Source organism: Oryza glaberrima, chromosome 2 (assembly GCF_000147395.1).
Source record: "Oryza glaberrima chromosome 2, OglaRS2, whole genome shotgun sequence".
Classification (NCBI taxonomy): domain Eukaryota; kingdom Viridiplantae; phylum Streptophyta; class Magnoliopsida; order Poales; family Poaceae; genus Oryza; species Oryza glaberrima.
The window spans coordinates 22,766,131-22,783,809 of record NC_068327.1 but is presented as its reverse complement, the minus strand read 5'-3'; the positions used below and the strand labels follow the sequence as shown (position 1 = coordinate 22,783,809).

General features: G+C 44.4%; 3 protein-coding genes across 4 annotated transcripts; 1 reads left to right on the top strand and 2 right to left on the bottom strand.

Moving 5' to 3' along the window:
• Window positions 1-2,121: 2,121 nt before the first annotated feature.
• On the top strand, window positions 2,122-5,425 carry LOC127762176 (ultraviolet-B receptor UVR8-like). Its single transcript, XM_052286577.1, has 6 exons — window positions 2,122-2,238; window positions 3,202-3,498; window positions 3,587-3,924; window positions 3,994-4,392; window positions 4,515-4,881; window positions 4,973-5,425. The coding sequence occupies exons 2-6, from the start codon at window positions 3,262-3,264 to the stop codon at window positions 5,243-5,245; spliced, it is 1,614 nt and encodes a 537-aa protein (XP_052142537.1). The 5' UTR covers window positions 2,122-2,238; window positions 3,202-3,261; the 3' UTR covers window positions 5,246-5,425.
• A 1,108-nt stretch (window positions 5,426-6,533) lies between these two features.
• LOC127762177 (actin-related protein 3) lies at window positions 6,534-11,167 on the bottom strand. Of its 2 annotated transcripts, XM_052286579.1 has the most exons (10): window positions 10,629-11,162; window positions 10,287-10,524; window positions 9,949-10,173; window positions 9,203-9,349; window positions 8,458-8,550; window positions 7,921-8,040; window positions 7,552-7,662; window positions 7,354-7,479; window positions 7,136-7,234; window positions 6,534-6,941 (listed from the first exon to the last, which is right to left on the bottom strand). In XM_052286579.1, the coding sequence occupies exons 1-10, from the start codon at window positions 10,673-10,675 to the stop codon at window positions 6,861-6,863; spliced, it is 1,287 nt and encodes a 428-aa protein (XP_052142539.1). In that variant the 5' UTR covers window positions 10,676-11,162; the 3' UTR covers window positions 6,534-6,860. The 2 variants fall into 2 exon arrangements, with proteins under 2 accessions (XP_052142539.1, XP_052142538.1); XM_052286578.1 differs by having other exon boundaries at window positions 7,354-7,662; window positions 10,629-11,167.
• A 2,375-nt stretch (window positions 11,168-13,542) lies between these two features.
• On the bottom strand, window positions 13,543-16,226 carry LOC127763687 (BTB/POZ and TAZ domain-containing protein 1-like). Its single transcript, XM_052288464.1, has 4 exons — window positions 15,833-16,226; window positions 15,579-15,706; window positions 14,833-15,495; window positions 13,543-14,041 (listed from the first exon to the last, which is right to left on the bottom strand). The coding sequence occupies exons 1-4, from the start codon at window positions 15,932-15,934 to the stop codon at window positions 13,855-13,857; spliced, it is 1,080 nt and encodes a 359-aa protein (XP_052144424.1). The 5' UTR covers window positions 15,935-16,226; the 3' UTR covers window positions 13,543-13,854.
• Between the last annotated feature and the right edge of the window lie 1,453 nt (window positions 16,227-17,679).

Sequence of the window (17,679 nt, the reverse complement as noted above, 5' to 3'; positions counted from 1 at the left end):
TATAAGTATAAAGTCTATGCACATAGATATACCTTTATGGGTATTCGAGATTTTTTTTTCTATTTTTTTATTTTCTTCCTAACTTGTTTTTCTTTTTTGAAATTTATGATGCAGTTGGAAGGGAAGAAGGGGGACTAGCGTGTGTGTTAGGGGTAGGGACATGGGGCGATCGCTGTGGGCGATCACCAGCTCATTAGCCCTTATCTCTTTAATTTATTTTGTTAGTACATTTTAACCAGCTCCACATTCTTTTATGTGGAATTGAAGCTGGAGCTATGCTGAACGGGTTCTATATAGGTCATGGAATTTGGACGGCTAGTTGGTTATTTGGTTTGGGTTAATGTGGCTTGCCATTTCGCAGTCAAGTTGCGATCGATGCGCATGCATTAGGCAGGTGAGGGTGCTGACGCCGGCGAGCACTCCGTGCCGGTGCCGTCGCGGATTATCCTAAAGCTCAGGTGTAGACCTGCACGACACATATTGCTCGGATCCATTTGCGCCTTTTGCTGGGCGAAAGCAACATGGAGGATGCATGGAGCTGTATTCTTTTTTGTTATTTGGACCGGTTGTGCCAACCAAGTAAGATGTCATCATCAGACCATTATAATAAGTGTGGTTAATTAGTAGCGAGGGCACTGGCATTTCGTTGTTGATCAGATCAGGCGTCCGACGCGCACTGATGAAGGTCACGGCGACGGACCGACGGTGTTCGGGATTTTAGTCCCAATCTTTCACGGTACAACACAGCAGCCCGACTGTATATGTGGTTATATATCTCCGTAAATAAATTAAGCAAATGGTTGAGCTGAAAGAACAGGAAGACGTGTTAAGGTATGAAAAATGTTATGATGGTAATACCTTAAAAGAGATACCAGGCCACGTATATTTTTTTTATGATATGAAGAAAAGAGAAATAGACGAGGGAAGATTGTCGATTGTTGGTTAACAGGCGATCAATTTCCAATTATGAGTTGTTCAAATAGTTAATTGAAAGGCCATATTTAATTGCCAAAATTTTATTTTAGATCACCCGTAAACCAACACTTTGGACCTGTTGATTCTGTCATTGTTGCATTTTAGACCATCCCAAACAACTTATTAAGCACATGTCGACGGCTTTAAATAAATAGGCAAACTTTCCCATCTATGTGCATGCCATATTTTTCCTAGATCGGAGATTTGACACGGATGAATAGTGAGTTGGATCATCCAAAGTCCAAAATGGTAAAATGGCAAATTATTTGTCGAAGATGAAAAGATTGATTCAAGAATAGTCCAAACTAAAATATTGGCAATAATAGATGGTCTAAATTGTAGTTCACTCTTATTCAAATTTATTTGAGATAGACAAATAAAGAAATTGTCAATGAGTTGTCTAGACATCGCCAAGGTATAACATAGAAATATTATAAATAGCTATCGTGTACTACCTCCGTCCCAAAAAAACTCAATTCTAGATTTGAACCTGAAGACACATGTGTCCAGGTTCAAATTCAGAATTGTTTTTTTTTTTGGAGGGAGTAAGTTACTCATGCTTATATTGTCATTCTTGCTTTATGGTGATTTTTTTCCCTTTCTTTCAACTTACCAGTTTTGTGTGTGATCAAATTACACTAAATTGGTCGCGTGCATCACACCTGTCCTATATGCTTCGAGCATATACATTAGGGGTGCGTTTGGATAATGGTAAATAAGGGATGGGATTGAGATTGAGAAATAAACGAAGGGTTAGGATTAAATGAAAGAGGGAGAATGAACGGTTAGGATTTAAAGATGGGTAGGAAATCATTTCCCTTTCCCATTTGCCATACACTGTCTAGGTCTTATTTAAAACCCATTTACAATGTAAAAAATATATGAAATTTCTATGACCCTACATGAAATTCTTACGCTTCAAATCCAAGTCCTAATCCACCCGATTTTTCAACAAAAATCAACTGCTTTGGGAAGTTGGGATACCCGACTCGAGTCGAGTCGATCGCATCTGTAGCTCCGTTGCATCTGGATTCTCTGGAAACAGAAGCATATGGAACGGAACGGAACGAAACGAAAGACGCTGACGTGGCGCCCGCTGACGTGCGTCTATATAACGGCGAGGAGCTTCCTCTTCCTCCTCTCTTTTCTCCTCCAAGGTGACCACCTCCTCCCCACCGCCCCCCACATCCGGTTCCCCGAGGTTGCAGCCTCTGCAGCCTTGCGAGGATCGGATGAACCCATCGTCACCAGACGAATTCTCCAGTACGAACGATCGGACACTGAATCTTTGCTCAATTCCGTGCTGTTTTGATTCCTTTACTAGCAGCTGAACCGGCCCTCAATCTGGATTTTCCCGGAGGATTTTTGGGGGATTTTTTTTCTTTTTTGTGGGGATAAGGAGTTCAGGGGTGAGGGGGAATCTGGTGGAATTGGATCGGTTTTTCTGATCTTGTTGAGCCGATCTGTGTGGGATAGGAAAGGTTGCTTTTTGTTGTTGTTCTTGGGTTCTTGGTTTGATAGGAGTTGGGGGGATTCGGATGCTGTAATGGGGGAATTTGAGGCGGCGGATTTGGGAGATTTTGTGATGCGCGCGGGGATCGGGGATGGTGGAACTGTAGACTGTGTGGCCACGATCATCGGATCATGGATCGATCCTCTTGTTTCCGCTTTGCTCTTCTTCTCATCTGTTGATCGTGTCGGAGATGAGCGGAGAGAAAGATCATTGTGGTGGAGACTGATCTGTGCGTTGATCTTGCTTTGGTGGCATGATCCGGGGTCAATCCATGGATTTGTCTTGTGCGTGCTAGTCTCATCTGCAGTTCATTCTGATGGCATTCTTTTTGTGGGGGCAAAGGCTTTGCTAATTTACTACTGAATGAAAATTTTTATTTTTTATGTGTTGTTTGTGTTGTTTCTGCTATTAACTGTTTTTAGTAGTATTGAGTTCCACTGTAAGATGGTTCCTGATCTAACAAGGGTTCATGTGTGTTGTTGTGTTTGGATTGAGGTTCAGGCTTTCTCCTGTCCATGCGCTATCTGACGAATATGTCACTCTGTCTACTGCAGAATACAGCTTAGAAATACTGAACTGCCAACATGATCGAATAATTCAATGCTTCCTTTAATTTAACCTCCATTGCAAATGATTTGCTTATTAGTGATGCCGGGGTTTGCACTATAATGTGAAGTAGTAGTAATTTGCCTCTCTTCTTTTATTCTTGTCAGACTGAGTACTCTGCTCCCATAATCCTATTGATCCACACAGCGAGGGGCACTGCAAGAAGCATGCAGTGCCCAATGGACGCAGCTGCAAGTGGAACTTCGCCTGTGATGCAGTTCCATGGCATTGTTGATGAGCCACCCTCCCATTCATCTCCGCTGCACACGGCGCTGGAACGTTCGCAGCGCCATTGCTATGGTCATGAAACCCCAGGAGAATTCCCCCTTGCTGTGAGCCCCTCCATTGTGCTACATGTGCTCTCCACTTGCGAGCTAGATCCTAAAGATCTCGCTGCACTGGAGGCAAGTTCTACAGCTATGCTCTCTCTGTCTCAATGCTTTAGCAGGAGCTGCTGCTAGTGATGAGCTTCTCATATGTCTGTCGTTTCAGGCTACATGTACATTCTTCAGTAAACCTGCAAATTTCGAGCCAAACTTTGCTCTATCGCTTCCAGAGGTTGCGGCATTTGATATGTGCCATAAAAGACCCATGGTTAAGCTAATGGCACAGCAGGAACGGGAGCAACTGAAGCAGAGGTGTGGTGGATCTTGGAAGCTTGTTTTCAAGTATATTGTGGCTAGAGAAAGGAATTACTCTCGGATTGTCGCCGGGCCGGGCCATAGTATTGTTGTCACCACAAAGGGAGATGCATACTCATTTGGGGCTAATTGCTGGGGCCAGCTTGGCCTTGGGGATACTGAAGATCGGTTCAAGCCATGCCTTATTAGGTAATGTGTTGATATTGATAAAATATATGATTGTTTACCAATGTTGTAAAACGTTCACCTTCTTGTTAGGTCTTTGCAAGGCATCAAAATCACACAGGCTGCAGTTGGATCAAGGCAGACAATGCTTGTGAGTGACACAGGAAGTGTCTATGCATTTGGGAAGGGTAGCTTTGTGTGGGAAGAGCTTTCTGATGCAGCTGATCACATTACCACTCCTAAGATAGTGGAGTCGCTAAAGGGTGTGTTTGTAGTTCAAGCAGCCATTGGTGGTTACTTCTCTGCGTTTCTATCTAGAGAGGGTCAGGTTTACACGATCTCATGGGGGCGAACCGAGAGGCTTGGCCATAGTTCGGATCCTTCAGATGTTGAGCCTCGTCTTCTCTCTGGACCACTTGAGGGTGTTCTTGTTGCACAGATTTCTGCTGGGAATTGCTATCTCCTTATGTTGGCCTACCAGCCAACTGGAATGTAAGTTTTTGCTCTTGCGCCAATTTTTCATTTATTCTTGAATGATAATCTTTGAAACAAATTTGAGTGCTTGGTATTTGGAGCTTCTCTTGAGACGATTAACAGTGCTAACTACTTTGCAGGTCAGTGTATTCTGTAGGCTGTGGTTTAGGAGGCAAGCTTGGTCACGGATGCAAAAACAATAAGGGCACCCCCAAGTTGATTGAACATTTGCTGACATTGAGCTTTAATCCAGTTTCAGTTGCGGCTGGCACTTGGCATGCTGCAGCTCTAGGTGACGATGGGCGTGTCTGCACCTGGGGTTGGGGCCATACTGGTTGTTTGGGACATGGCGATGAGGAGTACAGGGTTCTCCCCACTGTGGTTCAAGGATTGAGCAATGTGAAGGCTGTGCATGTCTCCACCGGTGAATACACCACCTTTGTTGTCTCCGATAACGGCGATACATACTCCTTTGGATCCGCTGAATCCCTGAATATAGGTTTCCAGGTTAGATCATTATTCTATCACATTCATTCTTGCAAAATATCTACCATGATATGAAAAATAAAGAATTTCTACCTGATATGCTTCTTGTCAGGAGGATGAGGAAGCAGCAGATGATGCAGATTTTTCTACCCCAAGCTTGGTAGAATCACTTAAGGTGTTGAATGATAAGGCTGTACAGATTAGCACAACAAATTCTTCATATTGGCTCAACTCAGAAATGGGATACCCGCATACGTTCGCGCTCATGGAATCCGGTAAACTGTATGCCTTTGGGGGAGGGATCAAAGGCCAGCTTGGTGTCAAGCTCTCTGAGGGTCAAGAAAGAGCTCAGAACCCAGAGCGAGTCCCGATCGATCTCTGCTAATTTCAACCAGCATTCTGGTGACCATTTGCAATGACATATTCTGTGATCTGTGGTTAGCATGCCCTCCTGAATTTCATAGGAGGAACTCAAATGTTAGCATCGATGTAAATACTAGGGGCACTTACCTTTGGTTCTTCTCTGAAGTAACAGTGTGGTTGTTGGTAGTTCTTGCATTTTGAATTGTTGGTGCAGCCAAGTCCTGACCGAGTCTTCTGAATTGTTCGTGTGTGGCTTTAGCCTCTTGATTTCTAGCCTCATTCTGCATATTGCACGGTTAGCAGTGAGATCATTGCATGGTTGAATTCTTTTCAAACTCATCACGTAGGCAGTCTTATCAAAATTAGCTATAGTTGGAACAAAATCCAAGCCTTGAAATCTTTGCTATACCTGCAATTTCAGACTTGCAGTACATAAGTAAGAGTCAGAAATTATGAAATCCCGGAGCAACTGTGGGCGGGAACAACTGTGGGTGGTGGCCTTGGCCGAATCGCTGAAGGGACAATGTTGTTGACCGACAACGATCCTTCTTGTGCGGATTGGTGGTGTGGGTTTGGACAGGGAATCGCGGGCAAGAGCCTTGCTGAGCCATTTGGCTGGCTGACAACGGCGACGCCGTTTGGCGGCGTTCCTCTCCTTGGAGGCGTTGTTTTAACATACCCCTTTCCTTTCCCTACCATATTCTCTGGGTGAAAACCTTGCTTCGGTTCCGAACAAGCGGTGGCGGCGATCCACGTCGCATCCTCCTTGGGGGCATCGCTTTGGAGAAACCTCTTCGTGCAAGGATATTGTCGTTGGTTTATGCATTGGCTTTGAACTTCAGTCCTAGGCCTTGACAAGGCCTTTTAGCTCCACATTCTGTTTTGCTTTTCTCAGTTTGGGTCCTCTCTTCTCTTGTTTGGTGTGTTCAACTTGTCTTTTTTTTGGAGTGGATCTTTGTAATATATGGTTGTAGTTCTTTTTGAGCAAAGGGCGGGATATTATATTCCATTATCTAAAAAATGAAATCCCGGAGCAATTCAGAGTAAAGAGATTATTACTAGTCAACCTTCATCCCAAAATATAAGGAATTTTAGAATTTTGGCTATGCATTTATATGTATCGTCAAAATTAGGAAATCCCAAAGTGATCATGACCAGTTGACTACTACCTTCATCCCAAAATATAAATAATTTTGGCTTCATCCCAAAATATAAGAAATTTTGGCTATGCATTTATCTGTATCGTCAAAATCCCTTATATTTCAGAATGGAGTTAATACTACGTAATAAGCATGAGACATACAAAGATCAAAACCAAATCACCAACAAAAAAACAATGTCGTAACGCTACACCGTCACCAACAAAGATTATACAGCAGCATGAAACATATATTTTGCCCATGCCGTTCGGTCATATTGTTTTTGCTGCTAGGCTAGCAAAAACTGATGAACATGTGGAATGTATTACCGAAAGAGTGGATCTATCTATGCGCCTGCTAGATTTGTACAACTCATAACAGCGAGGCTACTGCAGGATCCCCCTCGGTCCCCAACGTCAGTTGTACCATGCTGGGCAGTGCAGCTGGATCGCGTTGGGGGTGCCACTGGTGATGTCTACAGAAGCTTTGCGCCGTGGTTTAGTACATCCCTTTGAAAACAGGATTCGTCCGGCAGATGCTTGCGCCATACTCTTCATACTCTGCTTTTGTGTGGCAAGCCTGGTTGGGAAAACTACCAGAATTAGCTTTAATTTCTAAAATGGAAAAAGGAAAAAGAAACCCCGAATATGGGGATATATTCCAACAAAAAAATTTAAGCTTTGGAAACAACTTGCAAAAGTAAACGCTATGCACTAGTTTCAAGTGATATGAGTGTTCATTACTACTGTATATAGAAATAGAAGTTTGAATACCTCGTAGAATTCAGCGGTAGAGGCAAGCACAGAACCACCAAACCAGACAGCATATCTTTGAATAGGATGGCTAACTACATTTACTTCTATAGGTTGGGCCTGAAATAAACAGAATGTAGCTGTAGCTTCCAAGTTCCAATATCACAATAAAGTTTCTGGTTTGGCCAGTGTTCTTCTGCAATCAGGAGAGAACCAGAGCAAACATGAAAAGTTTGTACCTTTGCATCTCCACCAAGTCGAGCATTAGATGCAAGGACTCGTGCATCCACTATCTTTTTTAGGTCCCGCTGCAGCCTCCTGTGGAAATCCTTAAACATAGTTGATCCCCCGGACAAGACAATATTCTGTCCAATAAAATGAAACTCAGAACCACTGTGATATTTTGAATCATAAGACGGCATTTTGATAACACAAACCTTATAAAGAGCCCTTCTTGTGTCAATTGGGGATGATTGGATGCACTTGTCAATAACTACATGCAAAGGAGTGGTGAAGTCATTGTTGTAAATCTCAGGGTGGAAGAAAATCTGCATGGTTCACAGCAACGTGGGGAAATTAGATTAAAATGATAGTGCAATCAAAATGTTTAGTTAGAAAATGCATCAGAACTACTAGAGATATCATGTACAAAGCAGTTATATTTATGAACATAAAGCCTGAACTCAAACTGGTTTATCCATGAATTGGAGTTAAATTATGATCGCAGTTAAGTTTTGAACCTAAATCAAATGTTACATTGTAGAAGCCACAGTTAATGGTGAACACATTAATGCAAAATCAATTACCTCAGGCCCTAGGAAGCGCTCATATCCAATGTCGCAGGTGTATTTGGCACCAGTTTTTGGTTTGATGCCACTCCAGTGCTTTATGTACTTATTGGGCTCTCTGTCATGCTTATTAAATTCCTAAAAAGGCAACAATAAAGTTATATTATTATTTTTCTTTTCATCTCTTAGGGACTCTATTTTTTGTCGTACAAATAACAAAGTCAATGGTTCAAAGCTGGGAAGAACCAAGACAACATATTCGATACTGAAAACAATCACCAGTTGCAGGAAAAAGTGAATCAGAGGAAAGTAGATGCATTGTTTGGCATCAAGCATGCTGGAACAGTGCTTTACAAAATTAGATTCCAGGCAGGGTAAGCCTTAAATGCCAATGCCTAGGCTGCTATAACTGTGACAGTCAGTCAACTGCAATGCTATTATGAGGTAAAAGCAATCCTTCCTTTTGAAGTAACACTCATCCTAGAATAAACGAGAACATATACTATCCATGTTTCAATAATTGACAGTTCATGTATTTATTGTAGTAGTTAATACCTTCACAATATCTGAACATGTATAGCAGTACATTTCTTTCACTCTCCTTGCCACATCAAAAGATTCTTCTGGTGGAATGTGCTCACCTCTTTCCTGCAAGAACTAATTGGCTCAGTGACTTATAAGTGCACTGCCATTATGCAGATTCGCTATATAAAATATGAAAATCTCAAGAAAATTATGAGGTAAACTTGTTATATATTTATATATCCTTTCTTGATATATCACACTCCCAAGTCCCAAGTCAATTTCACATGCAGGTTAAATGGCACAAGAAGAGAAGTTGTCTCTCTCATCACATACAGGTAACGATAATTTCAGCTTGTCCTCTAGTCTTAACCATGTGTATTCATTTGTTCAGAATGATATACTTGATATGCTTATTTGACAACCACGGTGAGGTGACTCAAATAATCTCAGGTGTGTTTACAAAATTTGCCATGGCGCATGATTGCAGCTGCAGGCTGGAGTTGCTTGTAAAACTTTGAGTGGAATTTATTGTGCATCATTAGATAAAAATTGACAGTTACTTTCCACCAATTCTACCTCTATTTCATGCATTTTCTCCCTTTCATTATTTGTGGCTGTTATTTTCATGAATCTTTGATTTCCTTGTGCAGTTATGATGGACATTTGGACTCTCAAAGGCATAGATCCACAGTAATGTAAGATCAGTGACATCTGTTGACAAATAGAAGGTTAAGTACTATCTTGTGACGGCCCACAAGAAAGCAATGGTAACTACCTTTAAGAGTTGCTGAATAAACTGGGTAACATCCTTGCCTGTAATTGGAATTGATCTGATGCTGCTTCCTATAACATAACCATCAGCAACAGGAACAATGTGGGTAGCCCCATCACCCACATCGACTACAACACCTGTCATTTCACACTGAAAACAAAGCATGAAATTCCTCATAAATATATCTCTCAACATAGACGAAAGGAAAAAGAGGGGCAAATAATGTAGTACTTCCTCCGTCCCAAAATAGTTGTCTCTTTAGGGTTTAAAATTTATCCCACAATACTTGTCACTTAAGAGTACTATATGTCCAATCAATCACCTCCTATTCAAATTTCTACACATTCTATCCTCAACAACCTCACAATTCCATTCAAATGAGGGGCACTTTAGTCTTTGATTGCTAAACCTTAATTTGTGCTAAACAAACCAGAAAGACAGTATTGTGGGATGGAAGGAGTATTGTAGAGCAAACTAAGCACAACTACGAAGCTCAAGAGTCCATGCATGGCTAGAAATAAGATGCCAACACAATGAGCTTTCAAATGAAACAGAAAAACCACTATAGAATTAAAATTTATTGGAAACGTAAATATTTCAATAATGTAGTCTCTTTCACCTATCAAATTAAGGTTAAGCAGAAATATTGCATATTGAAAGCGTGTAATAAAACAGTTCAACTACAACATAAACATGGCCTTGAGAACGAAATTCATGTTCTCATCTCAAGGAATTCTAGCTCTACTAACCTTTGTGGTGGTGTATCCTGCTGCGAGGGCAAGAACCGGTTGGCAAGCTATGTACAGACCAGGCACATTGAAAGTCTCAAACATGATCTCCCCGGTGTACTCGCGGGTCTCGGGAGGAGTCAGGGGGCTCTCGGTGAGCAGAAAATAGTGATCCTCCGGATCACACCGCAGGTAATTGAAAATGCACTGCTGCCAGAACCTCTCCATGGTGTCCCAATTCTCAACCTGAATATCTAGCCCATATCAGCTTGAGTAAATGAAGCTCCGCAAACTAAGATAGCAACGCAGAGTGTCAGAAGAGGAAATTAACGCTCGCTCGCGCGCGCGCGCGCACAAACCTGGCCATTGTGAATTGGATAGCTGAGGTTGTAGGTGTTGCTGGAGCGGGAGCGGGCCAGGGCGTCCTCCCCGATGAAGAAGTCGAGATCGGCCATGACGCCGGCGCTGTGCTGCGCCATCCAGTTCCCCTTGGTGGTGTTGGCCCTGGTCTGGCCGGCGAAGGTGTCGTTGACGGCGACGACGGTGGGGGTGATGAAGCAGGGCTCCACGTTCCCGGCGAACCCCATCTTCGTGTACCTGCGCGCGCGCGCCACCCATTCTCATCACCCGCCTCAGATTCGCCGCGGCGCACGCTCTCCGCGCGCAGATCTGGAAAGAGAGAGAGAGAGAGGGAGGCTTACCCAGTGCCGTTGTCGATGACGACGGCGGGGCGGGAGGCGGCGTCCATGGCGTCGCGCGTGGTCCCACCGCACCGCGGCGGCGCAGTCGGTCAGTCAGCCAGTCAGTCACCGGCGGCGGCGAGGCTTCCCCCGTCCGCTTTAACCACCACCGGCCGCGGCCGCAACGCGGGGAAGAGGAGGCGAGAGCGGGTCGGCGTCGCGGCGGGCATCCCACACCCACCGCCACTAGCTTCTGCCGCCGCCCAGCAGCAGCAGCAGCAGCAGCAGCAGCAACCACCTCCACGCGCGCCCGAAGCGGCCGGCACCGACCGAGGAATGGAAGCTTGTAGAAGAAGCGAGGTATCGGGGCGGCGCGGCGCGGCGGGAGGAGAAGGGAGTGAGAGGGGGGCTTGGCTTTTGCTTTTCTCGGGGTATCGTGGGATTTGTCTCGGCGTGCGTGGTGGTTTCCGTGTTTGGCGTCGTAGGCTTTGGCTCTCGCACGCACACGCACGCACGCAGGCTGCGGCGGCCGGGAGTAGGAGGAGGCTTGGGGGACGTTGGTGTTGGTGTTGGTGTTGCTCCTCCTCGGGTTGGTGTGGTGGTGTGGGGTTGTGGGGGTGGGGGGCGTGCGGGATGATTGCGACACCGCCACCGACGCCACCGTGTCCACTCTGCGGTCTCCGGCACGGGTGTGGGCGCCACTGACGTACTCCTATGCAGGGAGTTCCCGGTTGAGAGATGTGGGTCCCATGTGACAGAGGGTGATCGTTTTTTTTTTCCCTGTTTTAATGCCAACCGTTTTAGCTGATACCTGAAGAAAATGACCCTACTTGGCCCAATTTCTGCCCGTCATTCAGCAATACGGAGTACTTCCTTCATCTTCAGAAATGGAGTAAGTTAATTTTGTTCACAGCTGTAGTAATAAGATACATCACATATCATACTAGATTAACTTATCTTAATACAGAAATTATATTTTGCCCATCCTAAAATGCCAATTTCTCCATTTCATTCAGTAATTCTTTCTCCTAGACTGTCTTACTATTCAGTATGAGTTGCAATTTTGGGGTGGAGATAGTACGAGTTTTTTTTTCCCTTTTCTGCAGCAGAAGTTGATAATGAGTAATGAAGAGTTATATACAAACTTGGTTCTGCCAAAATAAAACAATTCTTCGTTGAAGACCCCAAACAAAACACAATGAGCTTTCCTAATCCCTCCCCAAGAAAAATGATCCTCCGACTCCTCCGAGTGCGTGCCGTGGACACGTACGAAATCAAATGCCATAGCGGAGTACAGAGCTCGCACGGGGAGACGTTGCCGAGGCTCGTAGGGATAAAACTAGCTCTGCAGCTGCTCTTGGCCCCAGGAAAAAAAGAGAATGCAACCGCGCGTAGGAAAGGCTCGAATTTTTCTCTCTCTGTTTTTTTTTTTAAGCTCATCGATGAGCTCCAGAAACAAGAGATTCTTCTCGTAGGACATCTTGAGAACACTAATGAAATTCAACCAAGGCAAAGAGAGGCCAAATGGTAGAGGTGTCCACCAAAAATTTCCTACTATCTTTTTGACCTGTCTGTCTACTCTGAAATGCTCTGACATGAGGCATGGCCTATATATCCATTGCTCTAGCCACAGCTGCTCAGTGTTACGGTGCAAGATAATTAGTAATTTGCAGAGGCAAAGCAAGATGAGGTTCCTTGGTCTCCTGAGCTTGGTTGCTCTCATCTTCCTCCTCAGCTTCAGGTCTCTGATTCATCAGCAAGTTCTTGTTGGTAAGTTTTTTTACTACTACTAACTTTGCTGCCAGCTTTTATGATGCTACTGCGTTACTGAAGATCATTCAGTGAGATTGCTACTGGAGTGAAGAGTATGAAACTGATCTTGTTCTTTCCGTGGAAGGAGAAGGTGCGGCAGCCAGCGGGTTCCTCCATGGCAGCGGCGACGACGGAAGGAGGCAGCATGCGAGGGAGTGGGAGGAGGAGAGGAAGAAGATGAGGTGGTTCATGGTCAGGGACTACGCCCACGCGCGGCGCCACGAGCCGAGGAACAACCGGCTGGATCCTTAGCGTGATGTTGATGCCTTGATGGCGCTGGATATAATGACTAGTCCTAAGCTCATGTTTAATCTGTCCCTAGCTAGTGTGCAGTGCAGCAATTTGCACACAAATTTTGCACCCCCTGACCATAGAATTCCTTTATGATTGTAGAAATAGTTCTATCTTTTGTGATATTTTGTAAGGACGTATTCAGGTTTTGTAGTTTTGAAACTGTTTCAGTATATGTTGGGTAAAAATACAAGTCTTTTTGATACTTTCTAGCTCCCTTTTCTGCATTCATCTCCCTCTCTTTAGAGGTGTTTGCAGATTGTAAAGCCGCTGGTGAACAGTAGTACTGATCATGGATAACTAAACTGCAGCCTAAAGGACAAATGGTAAGCAAAGATTAGTGTCCCTATAGCAAATGCTCCTTAATTATTTTGGGTTTTAAGATTTTCACAGTTCGAAGGAGAAATGCAAATGATCATGAGGGAACTTCAATCTGAATATCCTCATTTCTGGTGCCCCCAGTGCTACCCTACAGGATGTGGCAATCTGAATATCCTCATAGTAAAAAAAAAAGTGTCATTGATGTTAGTGAAATGCAATCACATGGTTCATCTAGGGCTCCGTAGTAGGAATCAATGAAGACTTGACCAAGGGTTGTTCACACAAACTCTACCGGTAATTATTCAGATGGTTAGTACGGCTTGTTTTGTTAGTCGTAGACTCGTAGCCTGTATATAGCATTTGTCGGTGAAGCAGCTAAAACTGAGGTCTACTTACAGTACCTGGGCTTGTTGCAACTCAGCAACTGATAGTACTACATAATACTGCTAGTACTGATTTACGCATGATTTATGCATTGATAGACACTAGTACTTTAATACGGCTACTGATTTATGCATTCTTCCTAGTACTAGCGAAATAGCAGTTGGATACACATGTACTAATGACTAGTACGGGCTGAACTCTGCACTGTACAAATGTATACAAGCTGGCCAAGAACTGGCCACACAATTTGATTGCGGTTTGCAGGTTGCAAAATTTCAGCATTTCCTCCTCTCAAAAATTTGCAGGAGCAATACAACAAAAGAATGTCCTGCCGGATTGCTAAATCCTTTTTTCCTGAAAGAAGCTTATACCAAAAAAAAAAAAAACTATGCTTTGCCTTCCTGAACTTGTATCAAATCTGTTTTTTTTTTCCTTCTATCTATCTGAATCTGGCTGCTCTACTCCTACTGCTGCTGTTGTACTTTGCCCATGACTTCTGCACTATCTCCGGCGCTGGCACCGGCCTCTTGGCCCATGCAGACATCACCCTAGCTCTCATCACCTTCTTCACAAGGAGCTTCCATGTCTTGTCCACTTTCCCTTTTTCCATGTTAGTCTTGAAGTCGCTGGAGCAAAGGGAAGAACATAAACAACATGAACGGAAGGGTTCATTATTAGCTTTTGGCATGGCAATGGCATGTGGCATCAATCAATCTATCTATCTATCTAATAATATGTATCTATCTATCTATTATAAAAACAACTAGAAAAAAAGGGTACAAATTACTTAGGTAGTCAGAGAAGAAGGAAAATATTTGATTCATTAGATCTTGGTGGGTGTAGATTGTTCGTATACAATGTACAACTGTATCTATAGAACATAAAAGTTAAGAGTTGTGTGAAATATATTTCATTTAAATTTATGGAGTAGAAAATACAGTTGTATCTATTGAAATGGAATATAATTTAAGTGTTATATATCAAATTCAGTCGTACCTTAAAAATCTAGCCTTAAAAATCTAGCACCGTGTCATTTGCAAGGACCATCCCTAGGTTTTATTAGGTTATATTATAAAATAGCGCCGAAAGAAGGCATCATGTTTGTTCTATAGACTTAGAAATTACCACATTATAATAGAAAAAAGTTAGCCGTAAGATCTTGATGGACCAAATTATAGCAGTGTAAATTGATAGCTATGCAAAGTACAATTGTCTATATATAGAAATAGAAGAAATGAGTTAAATATTAAATTTAATCCTACTTTTAACATCCATATAGTACTCCAGTATATAGAGTAGGAGTTTAGAGTCGTATACGATGAATCCAATTCAACAAACACGTACTGTAAATTTGTACGGGGATATTTCCTAGCTGTTCTTCATGTGTGATTATCCTTTATTTTTGTTTATTGTTTACCTGCAAAGGGGAACTCCGCAAGAATCGTCGTCGGACTTGTCGCAGACGGAGGAGTGTAGCCGGAGGAGCAGGAAGAAGCGCCGGCAGGGCGTGCAGCCTCCGGCGACTCTCCTGCCGCAGCCGGCGAAGAAGTGCCTCGCGAGCTGCAGGAGGCCCCGCCGGTGCGCGCAGGGGGAGGCCATCCTGCAGCACTGGCCGGTGCGCGGCGGCGGCGGCGGCGGTGGCGATCCGTGGGCGGCGCGGGCGAAGACGCGCTCCAGGGCGGCCATGGCGTCGCTGAGCTGCAGGTAAACGCCCTGGGAGCCCCGCTCCCTCCCCCACCTCTCCTTCCTCTGGTCGGCGTCGCGGATCAGCTGGAGCAGGTCGGCCCGGAGCGCGGCGTCGTGGCGCGCGGCGAAGCGCCAGCCCTCGGACTCCCGGACCGCCGCGAGCTCCCTGCCGGCGAGCCGCGCGCATCGCAGGTACAGGCGCGGCGCGTCGCAGAGCGCCGCCAGCTTCATCGCGTCCACCGCGCCCTCGGCCGCCACCCGCGCCGCCACCGCCTCCTCCGCGCGCCGCTTCAGCGGGCCCGCCACACGGTACGCGTGCGCCAGCGCCATCAGCGCCGCCCCGTGCTCCGCCAGCGCCGCCTCCTCCCACTCCGCCGCCGCCGCCGCCGCCCCCCTGCGCGCCACCACACCGCCGCACATGTTAACTTCCCTTTCGCGTGATCGCGCGCGTACGTGCGGTTGCCTACTAGTACAAACCTGACGGATGCGGCGTAGAGGAAGCGGAGGAAGACGACGACGGCGCCGGTGGAGGCGCCGGCGATCGGGACGACGCCGCCGCGCGGCGCCTGCTCGATCATCCGCTCCAGCACTGGCGACGCCGAGGCCTTCGCCATCACATTACATCACACCACCAGATTCCAAACAGAAAAACAAAGCGAAATTCATCAGAAATTCGAAACAAGAACGAGAAAAATCGCATCGAAGCAACGGCGATCTCTTCCTTCGCTTACAAGAACAGACGAGTGCGCGCGGATGCCGCTCCCGTCGGCGGTGACGACCCGCACGTCGGCCGGCGAGGTCGGGAGCGCACTGAAGGCCGTGCTGAGCGCCATCGAAACCAACTCCCCGAGTTTCTCGTCCCCCTCGATCGATCCTAAAATCCTTTATGCTTCCTTAACAAGAGGATTAAACTAAAGAAAGTGAACAAAGAGAAAGCGAAAGAATTAAAGAAGATCAAGAAATTCCAATTCCAATTCCAACTCCAACAACAGTAGAACACATCTTCTGGGTTCTGGGTTACGCCTTTTTATATAGGAGGGATTGGAACGATCTTCCGAATCATACGCACACGCATGCGCAGCTACGCGCGGCGTGGAAAGCAACTGAAGACTTCTGGTTCTGAGGGCGTTTTGTTTAGTGTGACGAGAGGGGTTAGCTTAGGATTTAATTTAATCATTTAATATGGGCTTTTATAATTAACACATGTGGGTGGTTGTTTTATGAACCGGGGATGCAACGGGTTTGCCGTGTCAGCGACAGATTAGGAAGGAAGCGGTGCGAACAAGCAGCCATTTTCTTTTTTTCTAAAAAATATAAAATAAAGGACATTTGTTTAAACTGCTGACTTGGAACCACGTATCATTTTTGTGGTGTTGTTGGCTAACATTATAGTCGGTGGCGGCCTTGGTCTAAAAAGTTTGAGTAGCTGCTCCCTTCGAGTTGATAATACTTATCGTTTTAGATAAGGGTGGGGTCAAATTTTAAAATCTTTGATTATGAATCATTTTAAAAATATTTGTCTTTTAAATATGGTGACTACATGTATAGATTAGTCTTAAAAAGTACTTTAATAAGATCATATATTTGTTAACACTTTTATACATATTATAATAGAAAATAATGGTCAAAGTTTTTTTTGAGACCATGCCATTATCCAAAACGACAAATATTATCAATCTAGAGGGAGTATAAGGATTAACACGTGATTTGGTCGCTAAACTTATGAACACTTAGTATTTACTTGTATATAGGGTATATTATAAGCTTTTTTAAAAAAGAAATACTCATACTTTTGCTTTTATAAATTGTGACAAACACGCTTCAATATTCCTCTTTAACTGCTACGGGCTTAATTGCATCTTATACAGCTGGAACTAGCTCTTCGGGACACGCGGAGTGAGGCCTAGCGGGGCCTGTTTAGTTCGCGAAATGAAAATTTTTTAGTGTCATATTGGACGTTTGACCGGATGTCGGAAGGGGTTTTTGGACATGAATGAAAAAACTAATTTCATAACTCGCCTGGAAACCGCGAGATGAATCTTTTGAGCCTAATTAATCCGTCATTAGCACATGTGGGTTACTGTAGCATTTATGGCTAATCATGGACTAATTAGGCTCAAAAGATTCGTCTCGCAATTTCCCCCCTAACTGTGCAATTAGTTTTTCTTTTAATTTATATTTAATGCTCAATGCATATATCCAAAGATTCGATATAGTGTTTTTGGAAAAAACTTTTGGGGAACTAAACGGGGCTTGTTTGATTTATCTTACAACTGGAGATAACCCTCTTTGTTGTATGTAGTCTGAGGTAGTGAGGTCCAGTGGATTGTGCTGAGCTAGCTAGCTAACTTCGGCGTGTAGTTAAGAGTTCCAGTGGGTTGTTTGGTTTGTCGTCGTACCTGAGCAGAGCAAGCCATTATTCTCACATGCACGAAATCAGGAATGATCTTTATTTAATTTGTAATTGGCAGAATGTGGTGGTTGTTTGTTGAAATAGCTGACTTGGATCTATGTGTTTTTGTGTTGTTCTTGGCTAACATGTAGTCAGATGGCGTTCTGTGTAACACCCTGAAAATTC